Source organism: Daphnia carinata, chromosome 7 (genome assembly GCF_022539665.2).
Source record: "Daphnia carinata strain CSIRO-1 chromosome 7, CSIRO_AGI_Dcar_HiC_V3, whole genome shotgun sequence".
Taxonomy (NCBI): Eukaryota; Metazoa; Arthropoda; class Branchiopoda; order Diplostraca; family Daphniidae; genus Daphnia; species Daphnia carinata.
The window spans coordinates 4,718,863-4,738,033 of NC_081337.1; the positions used below are offsets into that span (position 1 = coordinate 4,718,863).

The window sequence follows — 19,171 nt, forward strand, 5'->3', positions numbered from 1 at the left end:
CTCCGTGGGCATTAAACAGCATGGGTCGCGTTGTATAAACGTCGTTGCCCCACGATCTTTCTTCAAACTACATTAAAGGTACATTTTTTTTTTTTACACTGAAAGGCCATTAAGATGCAGGCCAGTAAAAGTTGTGGTACGAACAACATCGACTCGGCACGCAATACAGGCAATTTTATCGGTCCATCAGCAGACATATGTCTGTTACCTTCATCTCACGTCCTAGGTGAATTCTCATTAAGCTCTTTTCGAACGATGAGTATTCGTGACTAATTAAATTTGAATAGATGGCAGACGCTCAAATATCAAAATGAAAAACCTGCAGTTAAATGAGGAATTGTGTTTGGTTTGTGGTGATAAAGGTTCTGGTCTCCATTACAATGTGCTCACGTGCGAAGGATGTAAAGGTATCTTTGATTTCATTTCATTATAGAGAGAAAATGAAATAAAAACAAAATCGTTTAGGATTTTTCCGTCGCAGTTTAACAACACAGATAGTGTACCGGTGTACAAATAACAATAATTGCTATATTGATATGTATATGAGACGTAAATGTCAAGAATGTCGCTTGAAAAAGTGCCTGGCAATGGGAATGCGATTGAAACAGAAAATGACAGCACCCGTGCGTGTCGTCACGAGACTAACCACTAGGGGAAATAGATTCAAGCACCTCAATGCCGATCAACAGGAACTCGTTAGTCGACTCATTTCCTACCAGAAGGAATACGATCAGCCGTCAGAAGAAGACATGAAAAAAATATCGGTACGCTTAAAAATCTCATTTCAATTTGAAATATTCTTAAATGTGAATGAACGTTAAGATATCGGACACGGAGCAAATGAACGCAGAAGCCAAATTCAAGTACATGACGGAAATGACAATTCTGACTGTGAAGCTGACGGTCGATTTTTCTAAACGATTGCCCGGTTTCGAAACGATATTGCGATGCGACCAAATGACGCTGCTTAAAGCCTGTTCGAGTGAGGTGATGATGTTGCGCTGTGCGAGGCGCTATGACGTCAAAACCGATTCCATCATCTTCGCCAACGGTCAACGACATGATCGTCAATCGTTCAATATGGCTGGAATTGGCCCTACGGCCGATTCCATTTTCAATTTCGGTAAACTGTTGTCAGTCATGAAAGTGGATGATGCCGAATACGCCCTACTCACTGCCATTGACATCTTTTCAGGTGACATTTTGCAAATTATTTTTCTCTTGTTAGCTATCGATCGTACTGTGAATGCTATTCCGTTAGAACGTTCGGGACTAGTGGACGCGCGTAAGGTGGAAAAGATTCAAGAAAGTTACTTGGAAACGCTGCAGGCCTACGTGATCGGTCGTCGAGGGCCGATGGCCATCAACCTTGCCAAGCTCCTATCCGTGCTAATTGAAATGCGCACGCTCAGCAAGCTCAATTCAGACATGTGCTACTCGTTGAAGCATAAAAACAAGAAATTACCACCATTTCTTGTCGAAGTGTGGGATATTCAATAATATTTCTTTAGATAAGATAGGTTCAGTTTATGTTAGACACAGGGTATATAGGGAAAAAAATATTTTCTGCACTGGAAATTATTTCTTGAAATATTGCGTAACAAATAAGTGTAGACGGTAAATGCTTTTTACGATTCGGTGAAATTTACGGTGAAACAATTCAAAATTCGCAGTTCACGCAACCCTTGAAATACAAAACAGATTGCAAATTAAAGAGTTGTACGCAACTCAAACAGAAACAGCTGAGCTGCTGGCTGTTGAATTCAAGACACAACTTTATGTACCTGACTTACTTTGTGGGAATCAAGCTTTCAAAGGGAGTCTTTTTTTTTCACATGGGAAACTGTCCCTATACAAATTTTCAATAAAAAATTCTTAACTTGACAATCTTTAGATGTGGAAAGATCATTGATTTCACGAGGGAAAACAACTGGGTCGAGTTTTTAGAAGCCTAAGCTATTCAAATCAAAATGTGATAATGAAACGAATGAACGATGGCAATAAGACCACCAAATATCTCTCGTTTTAATCACCGAGGTGTCACTATCACTTCTCAGCAGCCTGTCAGTCTACTCGTTTAAAAATACGGTTGCCGAACCCAAGAGCCAAGACATTTTAACAATTTTCGTTCAGCGACAACATGACTGTCGTCTGCTGCGGTACGAAAGAATCAAATGTTTAAAAGCGAAAAGAGGCATGAAAGTAAGCTTTACTTAACAATTAAAAATGCTCAACCGCTTGTCCGTGAAAAATAGCTTACTTCATTACAACAATATTGGATGCTATTATAAACTGTTGTGCAATGTGAGAACGGTAAACTTTTCGACAATCTCACAGTAAATTTCTTGCAACAAGATTGGTTATAATGAAATTTTTATACCCAGAAAAGCCTACTAAAGGGTAAAAGAAATGCACAGTGTCTTCACACATCTAGATATTCACCCCAGAGTCTTGTACTAGGGATAGAAACTAGTTGTGATGATACTGGTGCAGCAATAGTCGACTCTAAAGGAAAAGTAATAGGAGAAGCCTTGCATTCCCAGTTACAGACTCATTTAGAGTAAATAAATCAAAAACATTTGAAAAAATTTTCTGTAAAATCATCTTGCAAAATATTGATTGTGACCAGAATGGGTGGCATCATCCCTCCGATAGCAAGAGACCTCCACACTGAAAACATCTCTAGAATTGTCGAAACAGCTTTACAAAATGCTAATTTGGAAATCAAAGATCTCAGTGCTATAGCAGCAACAGTAAAACCAGGAATGCCACTATCCCTGCTTGTAGGCACTCATTTTGCCAAGGAACTCTGCAAAACGTGGAATATTCCATTCATCCCTATTCACCACATGGAAGCTCACGCTTTGACAGCAAGAATGGTGGAAAAGGTAAGAAACTTTATGAAAATTATCTACAATTTTTAATCTCACACATTCTTTGCAACAAAGGTTGATTTCCCCTTTCTAGTTCTCTTGGCATCTGGTGGACACTGTCTACTAGCTGTGGCAAACAAAATTGATGAATTTCTACTGCTGGGAGAAAGCATTGATAATGCTCCAGGCGAAGTGCTTGATAAAGTATAATTGACATAAAAGATTATAAAAAGAACAGACTTGACTGATAGAATAATTTCTCCCCCAAAAAAGGTTGCCAGAAGATTGAAACTACGAAACCTGCCGACTTTTTCTACGTTATCTGGTGGAAAGGCGATCGAAGAGCTAGCTAAGCAAGGTGATGCTACGGCTTTTGAATTCGGCAACCAACCGATGTACAAATACAACGACTGGTTCGTAAAGCCATTAACTTCCTCTAGATTTCCATTGTTGAAAAACATTACTGACATCCGCTAATGCAAAAAAAAGTTCTTTCAGTTTCTCCGGATTAAGAGCAAAAATCCACAGACATGTAGAGCGCGAAGAAATAAACCACAGTAGGCATTATTTTTTCGTGAGAAAAGAAAGCAAGGTGAAATTTATGGAAGTTTTTCGCAGACATTGAAGCGGATCAAGTGTTACCGTCTGCTGCCAACTTGTGCGCAAGTTTTCAACACGCTCTGTTTGCTCACATTTGCAGAAGAGTACAACGAGGAATGTTGTATGTCGACATGAAACAGATGATACCGGAAGGAGCAAGAAAGTTGGTATAAAAACCAAATCTCTTATATCCTGTGTGATTACACGTGACTGCATAATTAAAAAATTCGAAATTGCCTAGGTCGTATCCGGAGGCGTGGCCTGCAACAGCCATTTCCGCAAATATTTGAGCATTGTATGTGCCGAGATGGGTTACACTCTTGTTTGCCCACCGCCTAAGCTTTGCACTGATAATGGAATCATGATAGCATGGAACGGCATGGAAAAATGGATGGCAGGTGTCGGAGTCGCAAAAGATATCGACGCTATCGACATCGAACCAAAGTCAGTTTGGTTTTCTTAAATTTCATTTCAACGCGAAATTAAAAGATCCGCATTTCTAACAGGGCAACACTTGGTACCAATATGATTGAGGATGTGCGGAGTTGTAACATATCGCTGAAAAAGAAAGGGATCAGGTTGCTACCAAAGAAAGTGAAGTGTTAGTTAATACAATTGCTACATCTACCTTAACTACTATCTATTTACACATATTCCCAATTTGTATACATCATGCTACTTAAAAATAACCGTTCAGTTGAACGAAACTAAGTTGAATTGTTAGTCCATGCAGGATGGGCGTGCGGTCATCGGGTTGATTGAAAAGGAATGTTGTCGGTTCACTTACTGTTTAATTGGAGTCCATAATGCTTTTATATTCCTTTTGGTCCTGCAGCATTTTCATAAACACCTGATACTTTCGATCGTGAAACCTAGAAGCCAAACAAAGAGATTAAATGATTGGTCTTCATGCAACGTCGACAATTGCATTCTTACTGTTTATCTTGTTGACTGGGATGAACTGTTCTTCCATGGCCACCCATATTGGCCATGGCTTCATTAAGCGAGGCGAAGTGAGTCGAAGCGCTAGCTCCCAACATTGCTGATCCGAGTAAAACGGTTTCTTTCTTGTGTGGAAGTACGACTGGTAGACCAATCGCATCAGCCATAGTCACAGCGAACAATTCTATTTTGGTCAATCCGCCACAAAGCATCAAACTTCCAATTTCCAAATCGCTTCGACCCATGCAGTCAATAATATGGCGAGTTCCATACTAAAAAAGAATAATTTTAAATACCATATCGATATTGGTAAAACCAGATTTTCCAACATACGCATAAAGCCTGAATGGTAGCCAAGTAAAGCAACGCCAAGTTCTCTTCCGACACGTCCAACGTCATACCACAAACCTATTGGAAACATCAAATATAAATATTTTCAGTTTTCTATCAAGTTTAACTTATCTAATCACAGCACTTACCATGCCTTTCATATTGGGATCGGCTAATGGGGAACGATTTCCATGAAAATCCGGCCATACATGGATATCTTTTGTCAAATTCGACAGGGGACGACCGGTGGGGAGTGACATAGCATAAAGCATTCGCGATAGTTCTTCAGGAATCGAAGTATTTGCAGGTAATCGTTCCTTTAATGACGGATAAGAAGGATGAGTCTCGACGATATGGTCCAACAGTTTTCCTGTAGCGCTCTGTCCGCCTTCTAGCAACCACATGCCGGGCAATAAAACGTCAGCATACGGACCCCATACTCCGTCGATAAACGTCGGCTGGGAAACGCTCAGCATGTGGCACGTTGAAGTGCCGCAAATGAGGGCTGCAAATATAATTTGATATAAATAATGCCAAATGTTGGTAAATGGTTGTTTTTCTGTACCTAATCTCTGTTCTAGTGGAACATCTGCATGGCAAGCAAACAATGCCAAGGCCCCTGCGTAAGCATCAATAAGGGAAGTAGCTACTGGAGTGCCAGGTTTCAATCCAAGTTCTTGGGCAACAGCTAATGTCAAGCCAGAACCCTGGGGTGTGCCCGGAAATTTTATGTTGCTTCCTGTGGATGTGAAGCAAGTTTACATAATATTCAACGGAAAACATTGTTACTGATGAACTCACCAATTGTATTTGCATTTTCATCTAAAAGATCTTTTAAACCTATTAGTTCAAATAGGTCACCCGGCCAACCATGATACCCTGCCTCATCAATAATATAGTTCCACTTGCAAACTACACTACATAAAGACCTAGAAAAATGTGTTTGAGTTTTAAAAAAATTCACCACAGCTTCCGTAACTAAAGTACCTGGATTCACTGTTGGTGGCTTTCCATGTCAGGAAGTCTGGCAAGTCCATAAATTTTTTTGTTTGGTACCAACTTTCCGAGAGATTTCTTTTAAGCCACAGAAGTTTTGGAAGCTGCATCTCAAGAGAAACTTTTCCTCCAACATACTTGAAGGCAGAGTGGTTTAGGGCATTAATGACTTCCGCCTCCTGAGATGCCCTGTGATCCATCCACATGATAACATTTTGCTGATTATTTCCTAAACATATCAATACTTTTGGGTTATATTCTTAACATCCAACTACAATTAATCTATACCTGTTGGGCTAACAGTTATTGGTTTATCTTTGCTGTCTAAAGCAACTAAAGAACAAGTGGCATCAAATCCGATCCCAGCTACATCTTCTGGATTCACATTTTCCACAACTTCCTGTGAAACAAGAAGAATTTCAGGAGGTGGGATGAGTAAAAACTAGACATGTAGCTTTAGGAGATCAAAAAAGATACCTACCTTAATAACTTTACAGCAAGACTCCCAAATATTGTCGGACGATTGTTCGTAATAGTTTCCACTTGTCCCTTTAGGACTCCAGATTTTTAATTCGTGAGCTGAACTTTTAACTAATCGGCCAGTTTGATCAAAAATGCCAGCCCGTACACTAGCAAAAGACAGAAATCAATACAAAAACAGGCATGATTAAGTGGCTTAACCCTCACCTCGCCGTTCCAACATCGACACCAATAAAATAAACCGCCATCTTTGGATTTGATTTCGCCGCCTCTTGCAGGTTTTCCAGTAAGCAGTGTTGAACGTTTCCTCTTAGTTATGAAAAAATACAGTATTTTGTTCGACTGTGTCCGATAATGCCAACATGCCATCGATAAGGGATTATATTTTTCGAGATTACCAAGCAAACGTCACGAACATATCTGGGGCATGCGGGACAGTGGTGCTTGTCCACTAAGGCGCTAAATGCTATCATTAAGATCAGTTGATGCGCCTCATTTGCATAGCAATGAGTCAATGAGACAATGGCTGTCAAGTGTCAATCAATTTATAAAATATCCATTACAAAATATTTGTTTACAAAATTATTTGATGTTAAAAAATAATTAATTTGATTTTTTTATTTGTTTGAGTATTGATGAATTTCGATTTTCGAATTCCCCTTCCTTTATTTCGAAAGCTATAGTTTTTTAGATTTGGCAACGCAACGGATTTGAATGCTGTAATTTTTTTTTGTTTTGGTGTGGACCGTTTTAAACTCAAGTGTCATCAGCATTCTCCCACGAAATAAACGGAAAGCTTTAAATACTGGAATAATGGAATGTGTTCAAAATTTGCGACACAAACACTTGAATCTGCTGCACCTACTTAGCACGAACATCGTCAAATACGTTATAAACGTTTCGAGTACGTATGAGGAGGAACAACGGAAAATAAGATACAATGAAAACCTGGCCAAAAAAATTGCCGGAGCTGAAGCCCAGGTAGCTGTGATTGCAGCCGAACAAGCTAAAGCTGAAGAAGAAAAGAAGAGAATTCTACAAAAGGATGTTGAGCTGAAAGTAAAATTGAAACGGGAAACAACCAAAGCCCAAGAACTTCAATTGGCAGTAGACAAGGAGCGAGCCAGTAATAAAATTTGATGTTATCATTCTACGTTACATTGTCATTCAAATTCAAATTTTGTTTAGGAATAGAGGAGCTGGAGAGGCTTTCCAAGAGTACTCATGACAAGGTGAATCTGCTTTTGAAACCATACCATGACATTTTAGGTGTAACCTTCCAGCACTGCTCGGAACCTGAGGTTTGTCTTAGAATTCTTTTCCAAATGCCAAACGGCAAGTACTGCGTCATCAAACTCACAAAGAATGGATTCAGAGGTAATCACTATTGCTTCTTAAATGTTTTTCCTTTTATCATCACACATTTTGTTTGCAGTTATCAAATGTGTACCGATGCTAAAAGATCTGGATAAATTGGAGGCGCATTTAGCGAAAACTAACGATTTCTCCGGCTTCGTGGTTCACATGCGAAATCGTTTCTTGAAAGAAGTCGCCTTATAACTCTATCAAAAACTTTGCAATTTTTAAAAACCGTATTTCCCGCCTTGTAGTAATGTATGAAACGTGTGTAATAAATTCATTATTTCTTCACATTAGACAGGAAAACAACAAAAATTTAGCAGTTATTTTGGTAGCGATTCGTCACGACAAGGAATTTTTAAAAAATTAAAGGTCGGATTAGATTTAGATAGAAAAAAAGGAAGAGAAATCAAGAAAGACATAATTAAATAAAAAAAAAAAAATGAAGCATCGTGCATTATTTTCAAACTTCTTCCACGTAGGTTGCAGGGAAAATACCTACAGTTCCACCCAATTCGCCCAGCCACCAACCATCTGCCTGTTTATCGTGAATATTAATGACATCCCCCGGCTGGATGCTCAGTTCGTCGTACATATTGGCCGCGTAACTATACAATGCTCGACATTTGCCCACTGAAGGCACCATAACTGCCGCATTATTTGTCGTTGTCGTCGTGGACGATGAAGAGGTTGAACTACTACCATTGCTGGACGCTCCATTGCGTTGGATGACGGTGTGAGACGAGGTTTCGCCATCACTGCCTTGACTGCTGAACTCGTCAAAGTCGCTGTCGATTTGCCCAGAATTGCCGTCACCTGTTCCCCGGCCGTCTTCAATGAGTTCGATCTCAATATCTTCATTGTCGATCCAATGCGGTAATTTTAAAACGCTCTGCATCATGCCTTGCTTATCTTTATGCACCTAAAATAAAAATTGATTTTTAGTACGGAATAAATCAAATATACTTTTAAAAAATAGACTTACTGAAAGATATTTGAAGAGGGGATGATCTACTTTGCGGTATCGAACTGGCTCAAGTTCGTAGGCGCTATTATGCAATTTAACACGCGTCATCTCTAGGAATGCCAACATGCTGCGTAAATGGAGTAATTTTTCGTGCACTTCTAGTTGCGATTCCTCGCCGCCAAAGTGAGGTGACTCTTGCAACGCCTTGGCGAGGTTCTCAACTCCTCGTCTTCCACGTGATTCCCGTTCCAGGTCGGAACGGACCCAGTGGAGACAGCGTTCCAGACTTTCTTTGCGCCGTTCTCTGTTCATGACGTTTGACATGTGTTCGGCATAGAAATCCGGAAGGAGTTGTTCGGCAAAAGGTGGGGGCGGAATCGCGCAGGGCGGAGACGCTCTGCAGGTCAGCATCGACGCTGCACGTCGAAACCGGCTCGACCAGTCTGTCGACGGCCTGGCACATTTTCGGGCAATAGTCACGGAAGCAAATATAATACTTGGACAGCAAGTCTTTCAGTTGTTCTAGTCTTTCTTGTTCCAAGGCATGAAAACATCGTCCGCCTCTTTGCGTTGTCGATTCCCATTCGAGGCGGGATCGCTCCGCTTTGGTGCAGCATGTGTAATATTCGCCTTCAGCCTATTATGAAAACAAGAATTAGTTTCATCGACGTCATCATCCGTATCGATTTTTTACCTTTCTAACGGCTTCCTGGGTCTTTTTGCACTTGGCTTCCAACTTGGCCGTCTCTTTATCGGTGAGGGCTCGTGGTTTGTTGATGAACACCTGGTCTTGCATTTTTTCGTTATCCCTGGCACTCAGGTAGCAGTGTTTCTTGGCTTTAGCCTGAGCGCTGCGCCATTCGGCCAGCATCCGACCCGTTTTGTCAACGCTAGACTCGACGGCCTTTCGCACTCTGTGTTGCGATTCGACAGACACCTTCAACGGTTTCACCAATTCTTCCGACAGCGCCACTGACAGAGATCTAAATTGAGTTTCAAAAAAAAATAACCGTTACTTTTTAAAGGTATATATTTAGACGAATCTCGTCAAAGTCTGCTGGGCTGTTGACGAGCCAGCCAACCGTGTTTCGATATGACGCAGGTGGAAACGAGTTTTTCTTCTTTTATTCGAAAAAGAAGATGCACAGTTAGTTGTTGTTGTACGAACAGCACGGATTGAAATGAATCTCATCCGGAAACTTGTTGCACCAATAGCTACACTATTTACACTCCGTTATTTAGAAAAACAAAAGCAAAATAGAAACAAGGAGAAATACCAACAGCATTTTCCCATTATTTCGTAAATAGTCAAAATAGAACGCGAAGCTTTACCAGAAAAAGCTTCGACGGATTGCATCACGACTAAATTATGCATCAAACATGGAAAGAGTAGAGGAAAAGAAATGACATTAAACAAGGTAAAACAACGACGCCCACTGTTTTTAGCTTAGGAATTGAAAGTGGAAAAAGGCCGCAGTGAATTAACACTAATAATAATACATAGGCGTAAATCATAATTCAAAACAAAAAAAGAGAAAGACTGGTTAAGGCTATAGTATATCTGCGTGAAACGTAATGAAACCTGTCTCCCTACCAAATACAGTGCGGCGAAGGTCGTTCTTTTCCTCATACCTTGACGAGAAAGAAAGCTATTCGCCACCCATTTTTAGAGTTCTCTTGGCCCGGCTTGTTCACCTTACATGGAGTCGAGCAACTGACGCCTTGAGCGAAGCATGAAAAACATAACATGTGACCAGCGAAGGGCTTTTTTTTCTTATCCAACACTATTTGGGTTCGATAAAGATATGCGACTCGATGCGCTCGATGCAATTGGTAAAAGAAATACAGGTTTTGAAAATGTTTGTGATCCAAGGTTGGTTTGCATAGCTCCCCACAAATTGAGTACAAGTTTTTCGATGTTTCAAAAAGAGGTAGAAAAATATAGAACACGATGCAAAGTAGAAGATGAAACGATGTTCATCTGCAGATAAAACCCATCGCCACGGGAAACTTTGGAAACGATCCAACTAGTTCCATTTCACCACACCATCACATAATCAACAAAGATTTTGTTTTTTATCGGACAGAGCCTTTGGCATCCATGATGATGATGTACAAACCAGGCGCGCAGTAACGACATGGAATCACGAACTCGAATGCTTTTCATGTTTTCTTTGACGTTGTTGATATATTCATCGGAATCCGCCTTCCGGTCAGTGCATCCCCACAATTCTTGCCGTCTTTTACTTTTTTATTAAAAAATGATATTAAAAATCACTTACTTGTGTAGCTCGGCTTCCGATTCCATCTCCATGGCGACAGCGGCCCATCCGGCCGTAACGGTCCCGTGCGGTCCCTGCAGTTCGCCCGTGGTTTTCAGCAATTTCGATGCCAATTTGGCCAAACCTTTTGCGTAACTGGCCTCAAGCTCTGACCTGCATTGCACAAAGAACAATACCATTCACATGTTTCAATTTAAAAGTTCAGCACAATTTCCGTTTTTGTCTTGTGCCACAAATTACAGTTACGCGAATTAATGTCCGGTGCGATTAATCAATATTTTAGTCTTTAATTCGGAATTTCATTGACAAAATAAATGGCATCATTAATGGTGTGGGCTTAATGTCTTTCCTGTTTAGATGTGTCAACGTGGTCGGCCGCGAACAGAACCCGTGACCGACATCTCTCCCACGGCTTTCTTTTTTGGTGCTATACTTCTCCTACAGCTGCTACCAACCATCTCCGTGGGGGTTGGTGATCTTCCATGGGTATAGACAGAGAGGGACTTTTCAAAACCCACAGGTATTATTCAATGACTAAACTATGTAATCCCGCTTTCTTTCTGGGCAAGTGGTGACGAGAAAGTGCGCCAATCGAGATACATAGAGTACCGATTCATTTTTTTGTCTCTCGTTGATACCTCACGACAAATAGAGAAGTAAAAACAAGTGAAAAACAAGAGGAGAGAATCCAGTTTTGTTTTCTTTCTTTCACGGAAGAAAACAACACGACCACCGCTTTACTACCGGGTATTTCTTGTGCATCTTTTGGTACTTTTATGCTACAGGGAGTTTCACGTTCCAACGATTTCAGCAGAGACCCCGATTCTGCGACCTAGTAAAAATATTTCTTTTTCTATCTCTCTCTTTTTCTTTCGTTGTTTAACATTTTTTGTGTGTGTGCTGCTGTTATCTCGCTTTCGTCTTGTTATTGAAATGACGCCCTCAAAGGTTGGAACAGCCAGGTGTGTGCCACAATTGATAAAAACACTGACCTCTCTTGTAGGATGGATGACAGTTCTTTGCATAGGTCGCCGCCCTCTTTGACGTGAAGACGCAGTTCCTCAAAGCCGTTTTGACTCTAAACAATTGAGAAAAAGAAAATGATTAGACGTGGTTTTACTACCAGAGATTGCGGTTGTCAATTTAAATAATACATCAACGTGAATACGGATTGCTCTGTCGGCTGGAAAATTGTTCAAAACTGTTTTACTGGCTTTTATTATTACAAAATCGTGAACACAACGCCTTCTCTTTATTGCGCGATAATTTCCATGAAGCGTTTTTCGTTCATCATTCATGTACATTTGCACAGCTCTTGGAAACAGCACGTGACTGGATGACTCACGAAAAAACCATTTTCAACACAAAAATTCTTCCAAGGACGATCCTTTCGGAGTTAATGGCCATTACAACCCGCAGATGTTGGATTTAGTCAATGAGTACCCCAAAAAAACAAAAACAAGAGGGGGGTATAGAATTGATAAAAGAAAGACCTTCCGGAAATTTCACATTTTGTTGGCTTGGTTGTTTTCCCGCAGAGAGGGTTAAAGAAAAACGATCATATACGATGATATTACATGGTAGATGGTTTTGAGTTCCAGACACGGCTCACAAAACAAAAAAAAAGGAGGGTCTTGTGCACTCGAAGTGTTTTCTTTGTGTGTTCCAGATATTCTCCCCATATCTGAAAGACACATGGCTAACAAAAGAAGGGTAGGAGGAGGGGGGGGATTCCGCTGGCTAGCTCAAGTGCAACGACGGGCCATTTCCGTTTCGAGCGGATAACCAAATCGTTTGACCAAGGAAACAGCGAAACATTTCAAGAGGGAGAGCGTTGTACAACTTGGTTCTTTAAAAGAAAAGAAAAGAAAAGGCAGAAATACCTTTCGGCTTGATAGTCTTCGCAGGTTAGGTACACTGACCATACTGGATATGGTCGTCATTTTCTTTTTGGCGAAAATGTTTTTGCTTTTTGCCAGCAATTTCTATTGCAAACTCGTGGAAGGAATTTGAATCTTGGCGAAACTTGTCACACACACACACACACAATAGGATATGTGTAAGCCGGAACAGACACACAGAGACCGACATGCACTTGACTGACTGGTTTCCTTTTCAGACAGTTTTCTCACTTGTTTATTCATCAAGTGACTTCGTCAGAAACGCACAGGCAGCTGCAGTTTCGTTTGGAAAACGAACCAAACACACTCTGTCGTGTGAAACTCTCTTGAGCCTAGCCATAAATCCAATTCAAAGTAGAATATGATTTCACCCAAGACAACAACTAGACGAACGAGGACAAACTGAACAAAATACTTTTGACGCGACGACACAGCACGATCGAACACAACGGGGAGAAATGGTGATTTGACTGAGAGCTCTTTCTGTTGGGCTTCTTGCTTTTGTAATATCTAGGCCGTCCGGTCAGCTAACCTGCACCGTGAGCTGCACCACAACAGCGTACAGTAGACGAGAGAAAAGTGCATAGAAGAAGGAAGAATGTGCTTTGCCCGCCAGGAGGGCGGGCTTTTGGGAATGGAAATCGGAAAGCTACATCTTCGCCATCTATCAACAAAATTGAAACTACGTTTTGAGTACTGGCCTGTTTTTCTTTCGAAGCATCCGGAACGTGCAAATCTGTTGCCAACAGTTTGTCACGCATCGTAAACTAACGAGGAGAAAAAAAATCTCTCAAGAAATGAAAGATACAATAACATTAGCCCCTTTTTCTTTACGATCGCAGAAGAACCTACTTGTACACAAAGTGCCCAAAACTTGCCAAATGGCAAGTTAGTCTAGATGCAAATGAATGGATCTTACGGAAATTTTTCTAATGTGTTAAAAGGGGTTACAGACCGTAACAAATTTAGGTACGGACTTGTTCTCACCCAAGAGGGGGAAAAAGTAATACACTAATAAATCTTGGCACAGCGACCATTACACTACCGTTATTGATGAAACACCACCGTTGGGTGAAATGAAATTTCTCAACCTAATTTGAAATGCGAAAAATCTGGCAAAGGGATTCGTGATTCGATCGGTCACTTCCTTCATCATTTTATTTAATAATACAATATCGAGGTCAAACGACCCAAAAAAAAACTGTCTATCAAAAAAAAAAAAAAAAGAATAATGGTTTCCTCTATTTGTTAAATATCCCTTTTTGTTTTCTTCTCTACTTAAAAAAACGGCTGATCGACAAACGGTAAAAAAATTTAGCCGGGAGTAAAAGAGAAAATGGCCGAATATAGCCTGATTTGCATACCAGCACAAAAAAAGGGGGTATTAACAAAAACAATTAAAAGAAAAAGAGCTCAATCGAATTACTTCCTCATTTTTTAAAAGTAGTCGAATGCTAATGATGATATACGAAACAATTAGACCATTTTAGGAGTAAATAAAAACAATTGTACGAAAAAATTAATTACTGATAAGACAAAAGCCAGTTACGGGAATGCACACGGGGGTCTGAACGTTTTCGTTCACTGTTGCGTGGAAACCCATAAAAAAGGGTTAACGTTTGTATACGAGCTAACCGTTAGACACGTGACCTTTTCATGCAACCATAATAAGGAAGAAAATTGATTTACCTTGGGGATGTCTTCAATCCACTCGGCCGTTTCTCTCAACTGGGGCAGCCATTGCTTGTGCTGTGCGGCGTGTCTGTAGCGCACTTGAAGGCGGGTACTTAGAAGCTGAAGGTGCTGAACGAGAGGCTCAGCGGCCCTGACAAGTCCATCCCCAGCTTCACCCATGGTTTCAGCAATAGGCCTGACGATATTGTCCGTGACGTGCTGGGCTATTCGGTTGAGGGCCTCCCCCGTGCTGTACGCTCCCGCTGACAAATTGGACCGCAAGCTGCCGAATATTTCCCCAGCGCTGTTGGTCAATGTAGTTCCAGCCCGTCGACTGCGTCCTTCAGCCGGACCACCAAACGTTGTTACCGATGATAAAGACGGCGTCGGCGTGGCGGAAGACAATTCGAGACGGATGCGATGCTCGGATCCCCGAGATGAATGCAAAACATCTTGGTCGATGGAATCGATGATGACTGGACTATCGTGAGCGACGCTGTAAATGTGGAGGGAATTGTTTAATATTTGGCGATTGCGTAGGATTTCATCGTCGTATTCATTAGACGATACTTGGTCATCGTCATTAACGACGAGGGTTGCGATACCACTGGCGGCAGCCACCTGCTGCTTGCTCTTTCGCACGGGTTTGACAACGACGGAGACTTCCTGCCGATTGTTGCCGGTAGAACAAGAGGAAGAAGAAGAAACCGTGGAGGAATTGCTCGTGTCGGCCGACGAGGACATGCCCGAATCGTCGCTGTGTTTATCCTCGTCGCCAGTGCTAGCACTGCCACCCATCACATCGGCACCACCTTGTTCAAGGTGATGATGATCGGTCAGACGGAAACGGCCCACCAATTCCTCGTTAAGGGCCGCATTGCTTTCCAGACTTTCCAAGATTCTTTCCACCTCGGAAAATGCAGCATCCGGATCCCAGCGACCTCTCTCGTCCTCTTCGAAACTGCTGTCCGCATCTGGATCGGCTAGCGCTGGAACAGCTTTCCATAAATCTCGATCATCACCTTTCGTTTGATCGTCTTCTTGTTCGTCTTCTACGATATCGGCCGACGAAGTGGAGACGGTCGAATCGTTAAACAAATCTCTGCGTTGCTGCAAAATCCTGCGGCGTCGCTCCGAGATCTTTTGCTTTATTTCCTTCATTAATCGGTCTTTCATCTCGGCCTGTTCGTCTTCCTCTTCTGCTATTGCCTTCATCTTACTATTGTGAACATCTGCCACTGGCGATGACACTGGCGCCGCAGTTTGGTACGAATAACCCAAGACGTCTGCAGCCGCTTTGGCAGGCGGATCAGCTTGGAATTCGTTCACTTGATTCATCGACGAAACGTCCTTGCCAAACAAATCGCACAGTCGATTGAAAATCTTTTTATCATTATGCACTTCGCGACTGGCCGATGGATGCACGGATGGTGGCAGTGGCGGTGGAGGGGCTGGTTGTTTCGGAGTAAATGTTTTGCGGAACGTCGCTCCTTCCAACAATTCCTTGACGGACGGTTTCTTGCTGGAAAATTTGTAACTCGACATTTTTGTTTTCAGTTTTCGTTAATTGTCATTTGAAGAAACCGGAATGACGTCACGTTAAAAAAAACACGGGCAAACTCTTGAGCTGCTCACATAGTCACACACACACACACACGATGTTCAACTGGACAAACCGAGCAAAAAATTCCATCCGTCGCTGACGGAAGTTGGTGTGAAACTAGCCGCATCGGTCCAGGATTCCTGCAGTTATAACTAAGAATAAAAACTAAGAGAAGGAGAGACGAAAAAAACCTCGGGAGTGAGAGAATCAGAGAGAGAAAAAAAAAGCGCCAGGTGTGTGTGGCTGTTGGCGTGTGAGAGTTGGTAGCGTGAGTGCGCGGTCATCCACGCAAGTCAACGCCCGCTCTGTCCAACTACTAGGCAGAGAAGAAAACAACCCTAGGCTCTGTGGTGGCCATCGGGCCCTTGTTAACACTTTTTAAACTTTTTCGTTCTCAGCCAAAATCTGAGATTACAACGAATGTTTGTTTTGCGTTTGCAAATGAAGATGAAGGAAATTGTTCAAGTAGAACAGCGAAAATTGCTCAAGGAAATTACTTTCGGATTAAACAAAACGATTTTGTCTTCAATTCCAATATTATGACATGAACGTCATAATTGAAGTTGACCGACACTTCCGTTTTTTGTGCCGATGACATTAAAAAATGACCATCTGTAAGAGTTTATCTGATTGAGTCACGCGAGAATATTGCAATATAAAAGAGTTTAAAGAAACGCGAGGGAAAAAAACTAGAAACTTCCGCTTTGTACGGGCGGTCGTAAAACAAACGAAACATTTGGATTTTCGATGTTTTAAACGAAGGCGTAGGGTCGTTTACTTTTATCCGATAGAAACAAGGGAAATCTTAAAAGTAGCCACATCATTTTTCCCACAACCATACAAACAAAACATTGTGGTTGATACGACTATTTTTAGAGTTTAAAAAAGAAAAAAATCTCGATCATTAAAATCAGTGAAACTTAACTAGCCTGTGAGCTATAAAAAGATGTGCCATCAAAAGGAAAAAAAAAATTACGTTTGGTTGGTCCATTTGGGGAGGTGTTGTACCGCATCCAGACGGCTGTTGAACCTTACCAGTCCGGCAGACGACGATATCGAGTTCACGCTCGACTGCAAAACGTCTATAGGTAAAAATCGTAGATGATAATAACATCATAATTCTTTCGTCCTTTTTGTAATTCAAGAACTGGCGTTGCGTCAAACAGGAAAAGGGGGCGTGCCAAAAGTCAAAGACGAGTGATCATCACTTTTGGCATCGGTCGCACCTGTTGTGGTTGGCAGACATAACTCAACTATTTTTTTGAACGCCTTGAGCGACTTTGATAACACCTCGCTTTTCTCCTACATCTGTCCAACGACTTGGCATTTGGAATAATTAAAAAAGTTTTTTTTTTTTTACTTTCAGTCGTTTTCTCTTTTGTTCGGTGTCTTCGCACACATCCATACAAACTGCTACCGGAACCTCTTTGTCACGCATCAACAAAGAGCTGGTCGGTCCAACACCTTCTCACTAGCAAGTTCGCTCACACCTGATTTTGACAAGCACCGTTAACTTTTTCACCTGTGGAAAGAAGCGACGATTGGAAAAAAAAAAACATAACATTTCTACCATATGAAATTTGTCTTGCAGTGGGTTCCTTATTTTTGTTGCGATTTGATTCCTATTTTTTTTTTTTTTTGTATTCGAAACGGCTCACACGAGAACATGACGAGATGCAAGACTGGTGTACAAATACTTGGTTAAATCGCCGTTGGTTTTTCTTATTGTGGATTCCTTTTTTTTTTTTTGGAAATGGCTTCTATTTCATTTCCAATTTTTCAAGAAAATTTGCAAGTTGAGGGCGAAGGATAAATGAAACAACTTACGGGGCAATAAACAAAAGCAAAGAAAAAAAATTATTATAAGAACCGAAAGGATGAACAAAATAGGGATCATACACGTTCCTTTAATTTGTCCTATTCCAAATCGGGTAAATCTTCATCGTCTTCGTCTTCGCTGCCTCCAAGATCGTTCAAATCCACCTGACCACCTGCGCTGTTCAAACCGCCCATGCGACGCATCATCTATAAATACAACCACGATTTTAATGATGAGCCTTTTTTTAATGTTGCCTTTCATTATCGCTTCCACGTGTATCAGAATCTCACGCGCTTACCTCGTCGAGGTCTTGTGACTCCTCTCCACCATTTTCTTCTGGCTCGCTGTCGTCCTCATCACGCCACCTATTGAAATCGATTTTGAGCCAGTGCACCTTCTTCTTATCCTTGAAGATGGAGGGCCAATAAGGTCCCTCTTCCTTCTTTCGCAGGAAAAACTCTATGCTGCGTTCTCTCACAAAGTATTTTGATTCCTGTGTCGACAATGTGTTAACTGACCAAATTGTAAAATGGAATCAAAACTCGTAACCAACCTCTGTGTCAATTTCATTGAATAAATCAATCGTGACTTCATAAGTCTTTTTGTCTGGCCCTCCTGTTCCTTTGAAGTAAAGTTTTGTTGGTTCAAGAGTGATAACGGGATCCTTGCAGTCCTCAACATTTATAGTCAACGACACCAAGTTTTTCCTCTGTGCCCACATGGCAGGGGGAGGTGTTATGCTAAATGGAATAGTACATCATGGGTAAAATTAAACCACATGTATCACATCCAGTCAAACATGATTCAATTCATAATGCAGTAAAACTTTAATCTCAATTTCTTTTCCCAATTCTAGGTAAGTTGTTAGTCAACATGTCTACTTTACGTTATCAAAGACGAATACCGGCATCGCAAAATTTAGCCGATTCGTCGATGCGATCACGTTTCTATTGGTTACACGTAGGTGCAAGGAAAAACGAAAATCAACTCACTGTTCTGTGGCCATGGTAATGTAAGAAACGAATGGACGATATAATAATGGAAGTGTAAACGCGTTAGGGATAGGACTGAATCTGAGGTATCAAAGAGATTTGATAAGAGAAAACTGAAAAAAAGTACAGCGTCGAGTCTCTGGAACAATCGAGTTCAGCTTCTACTACACGAGGAGTTTCGATGGACGCGTTCTACTTCAACATACATGGCCGGTGTGCATCCAACTTTCAGATGTTGCAAAATTTTTTGATCAAACAAGAGGACATCTGGTGGTAAAAGTACGCAATAAAGAGAATAAAATACTGAATTCGGGTAGGCTCTCAAAAATGAATAATGATGCAAGTCTTGCCGC

General features: G+C 41.3%; 6 protein-coding genes across 7 annotated transcripts; 3 read left to right on the top strand and 3 right to left on the bottom strand.

Annotated features, from left to right (window-relative positions):
* The first annotated feature begins 114 nt into the window (after nt 1-114).
* LOC130699967 (ecdysone receptor-like) lies at nt 115-1,612 on the top strand. The gene is made up of 5 exons (XM_057522010.2): nt 115-226; nt 288-407; nt 466-764; nt 823-1,195; nt 1,262-1,612. Exons 1-5 carry the CDS (start codon nt 115-117, stop codon nt 1,498-1,500), a joined length of 1,143 nt encoding a protein of 380 aa, XP_057377993.1. The 3' UTR covers nt 1,501-1,612.
* A 546-nt stretch (nt 1,613-2,158) lies between these two features.
* Nucleotides 2,159-4,100, top strand: LOC130699976 (tRNA N6-adenosine threonylcarbamoyltransferase, mitochondrial-like). 2 transcript variants are annotated; one of them, XM_057522026.2, is made up of 9 exons: nt 2,161-2,313; nt 2,385-2,560; nt 2,630-2,888; nt 2,949-3,077; nt 3,147-3,286; nt 3,363-3,430; nt 3,492-3,640; nt 3,715-3,917; nt 3,980-4,100. In XM_057522026.2, exons 1-9 carry the CDS (start codon nt 2,227-2,229, stop codon nt 4,077-4,079), a joined length of 1,311 nt encoding a protein of 436 aa, XP_057378009.1. In that variant the 5' UTR covers nt 2,161-2,226; the 3' UTR covers nt 4,080-4,100. The 2 variants fall into 2 exon arrangements, with proteins under 2 accessions (XP_057378011.1, XP_057378009.1); XM_057522028.2 differs by lacking the exon at nt 3,980-4,100 and having other exon boundaries at nt 2,159-2,313; nt 3,492-3,636; nt 3,715-3,910.
* Nucleotides 4,093-6,589, bottom strand: LOC130699974 (FGGY carbohydrate kinase domain-containing protein-like). The gene is made up of 10 exons (XM_057522021.2): nt 6,429-6,589; nt 6,223-6,370; nt 6,030-6,141; nt 5,733-5,970; nt 5,547-5,674; nt 5,311-5,484; nt 4,895-5,250; nt 4,749-4,823; nt 4,410-4,687; nt 4,093-4,345 (listed from the first exon to the last, which is right to left on the bottom strand). The coding sequence occupies exons 1-10, from the start codon at nt 6,467-6,469 to the stop codon at nt 4,264-4,266; spliced, it is 1,632 nt and encodes a 543-aa protein (XP_057378004.1). The 5' UTR covers nt 6,470-6,589; the 3' UTR covers nt 4,093-4,263.
* Nucleotides 6,590-6,934: 345 nt separating this feature from the next.
* Nucleotides 6,935-7,874, top strand: LOC130699978 (uncharacterized). The gene is made up of 3 exons (XM_057522030.2): nt 6,935-7,347; nt 7,410-7,598; nt 7,657-7,874. Exons 1-3 carry the CDS (start codon nt 7,035-7,037, stop codon nt 7,779-7,781), a joined length of 627 nt encoding a protein of 208 aa, XP_057378013.1. The 5' UTR covers nt 6,935-7,034; the 3' UTR covers nt 7,782-7,874.
* Nucleotides 7,832-16,034, bottom strand: LOC130699973 (uncharacterized). The gene is given in 7 exon segments (XM_057522020.2): nt 7,832-8,502; nt 8,566-8,910; nt 8,912-9,184; nt 9,242-9,530; nt 10,830-10,982; nt 11,822-11,907; nt 14,420-16,034. Coding segments are annotated over 7 exon segments (3,135 nt in total). The 5' UTR covers nt 15,950-16,034; the 3' UTR covers nt 7,832-8,043.
* Nucleotides 16,035-17,586: 1,552 nt separating this feature from the next.
* LOC130699980 (prostaglandin E synthase 3-like) lies at nt 17,587-19,013 on the bottom strand. Its single transcript, XM_057522033.2, has 4 exons — nt 18,819-19,013; nt 18,380-18,566; nt 18,125-18,319; nt 17,587-18,032 (listed from the first exon to the last, which is right to left on the bottom strand). The coding sequence occupies exons 1-4, from the start codon at nt 18,830-18,832 to the stop codon at nt 17,925-17,927; spliced, it is 504 nt and encodes a 167-aa protein (XP_057378016.1). The 5' UTR covers nt 18,833-19,013; the 3' UTR covers nt 17,587-17,924.
* Between the last annotated feature and the right edge of the window lie 158 nt (nt 19,014-19,171).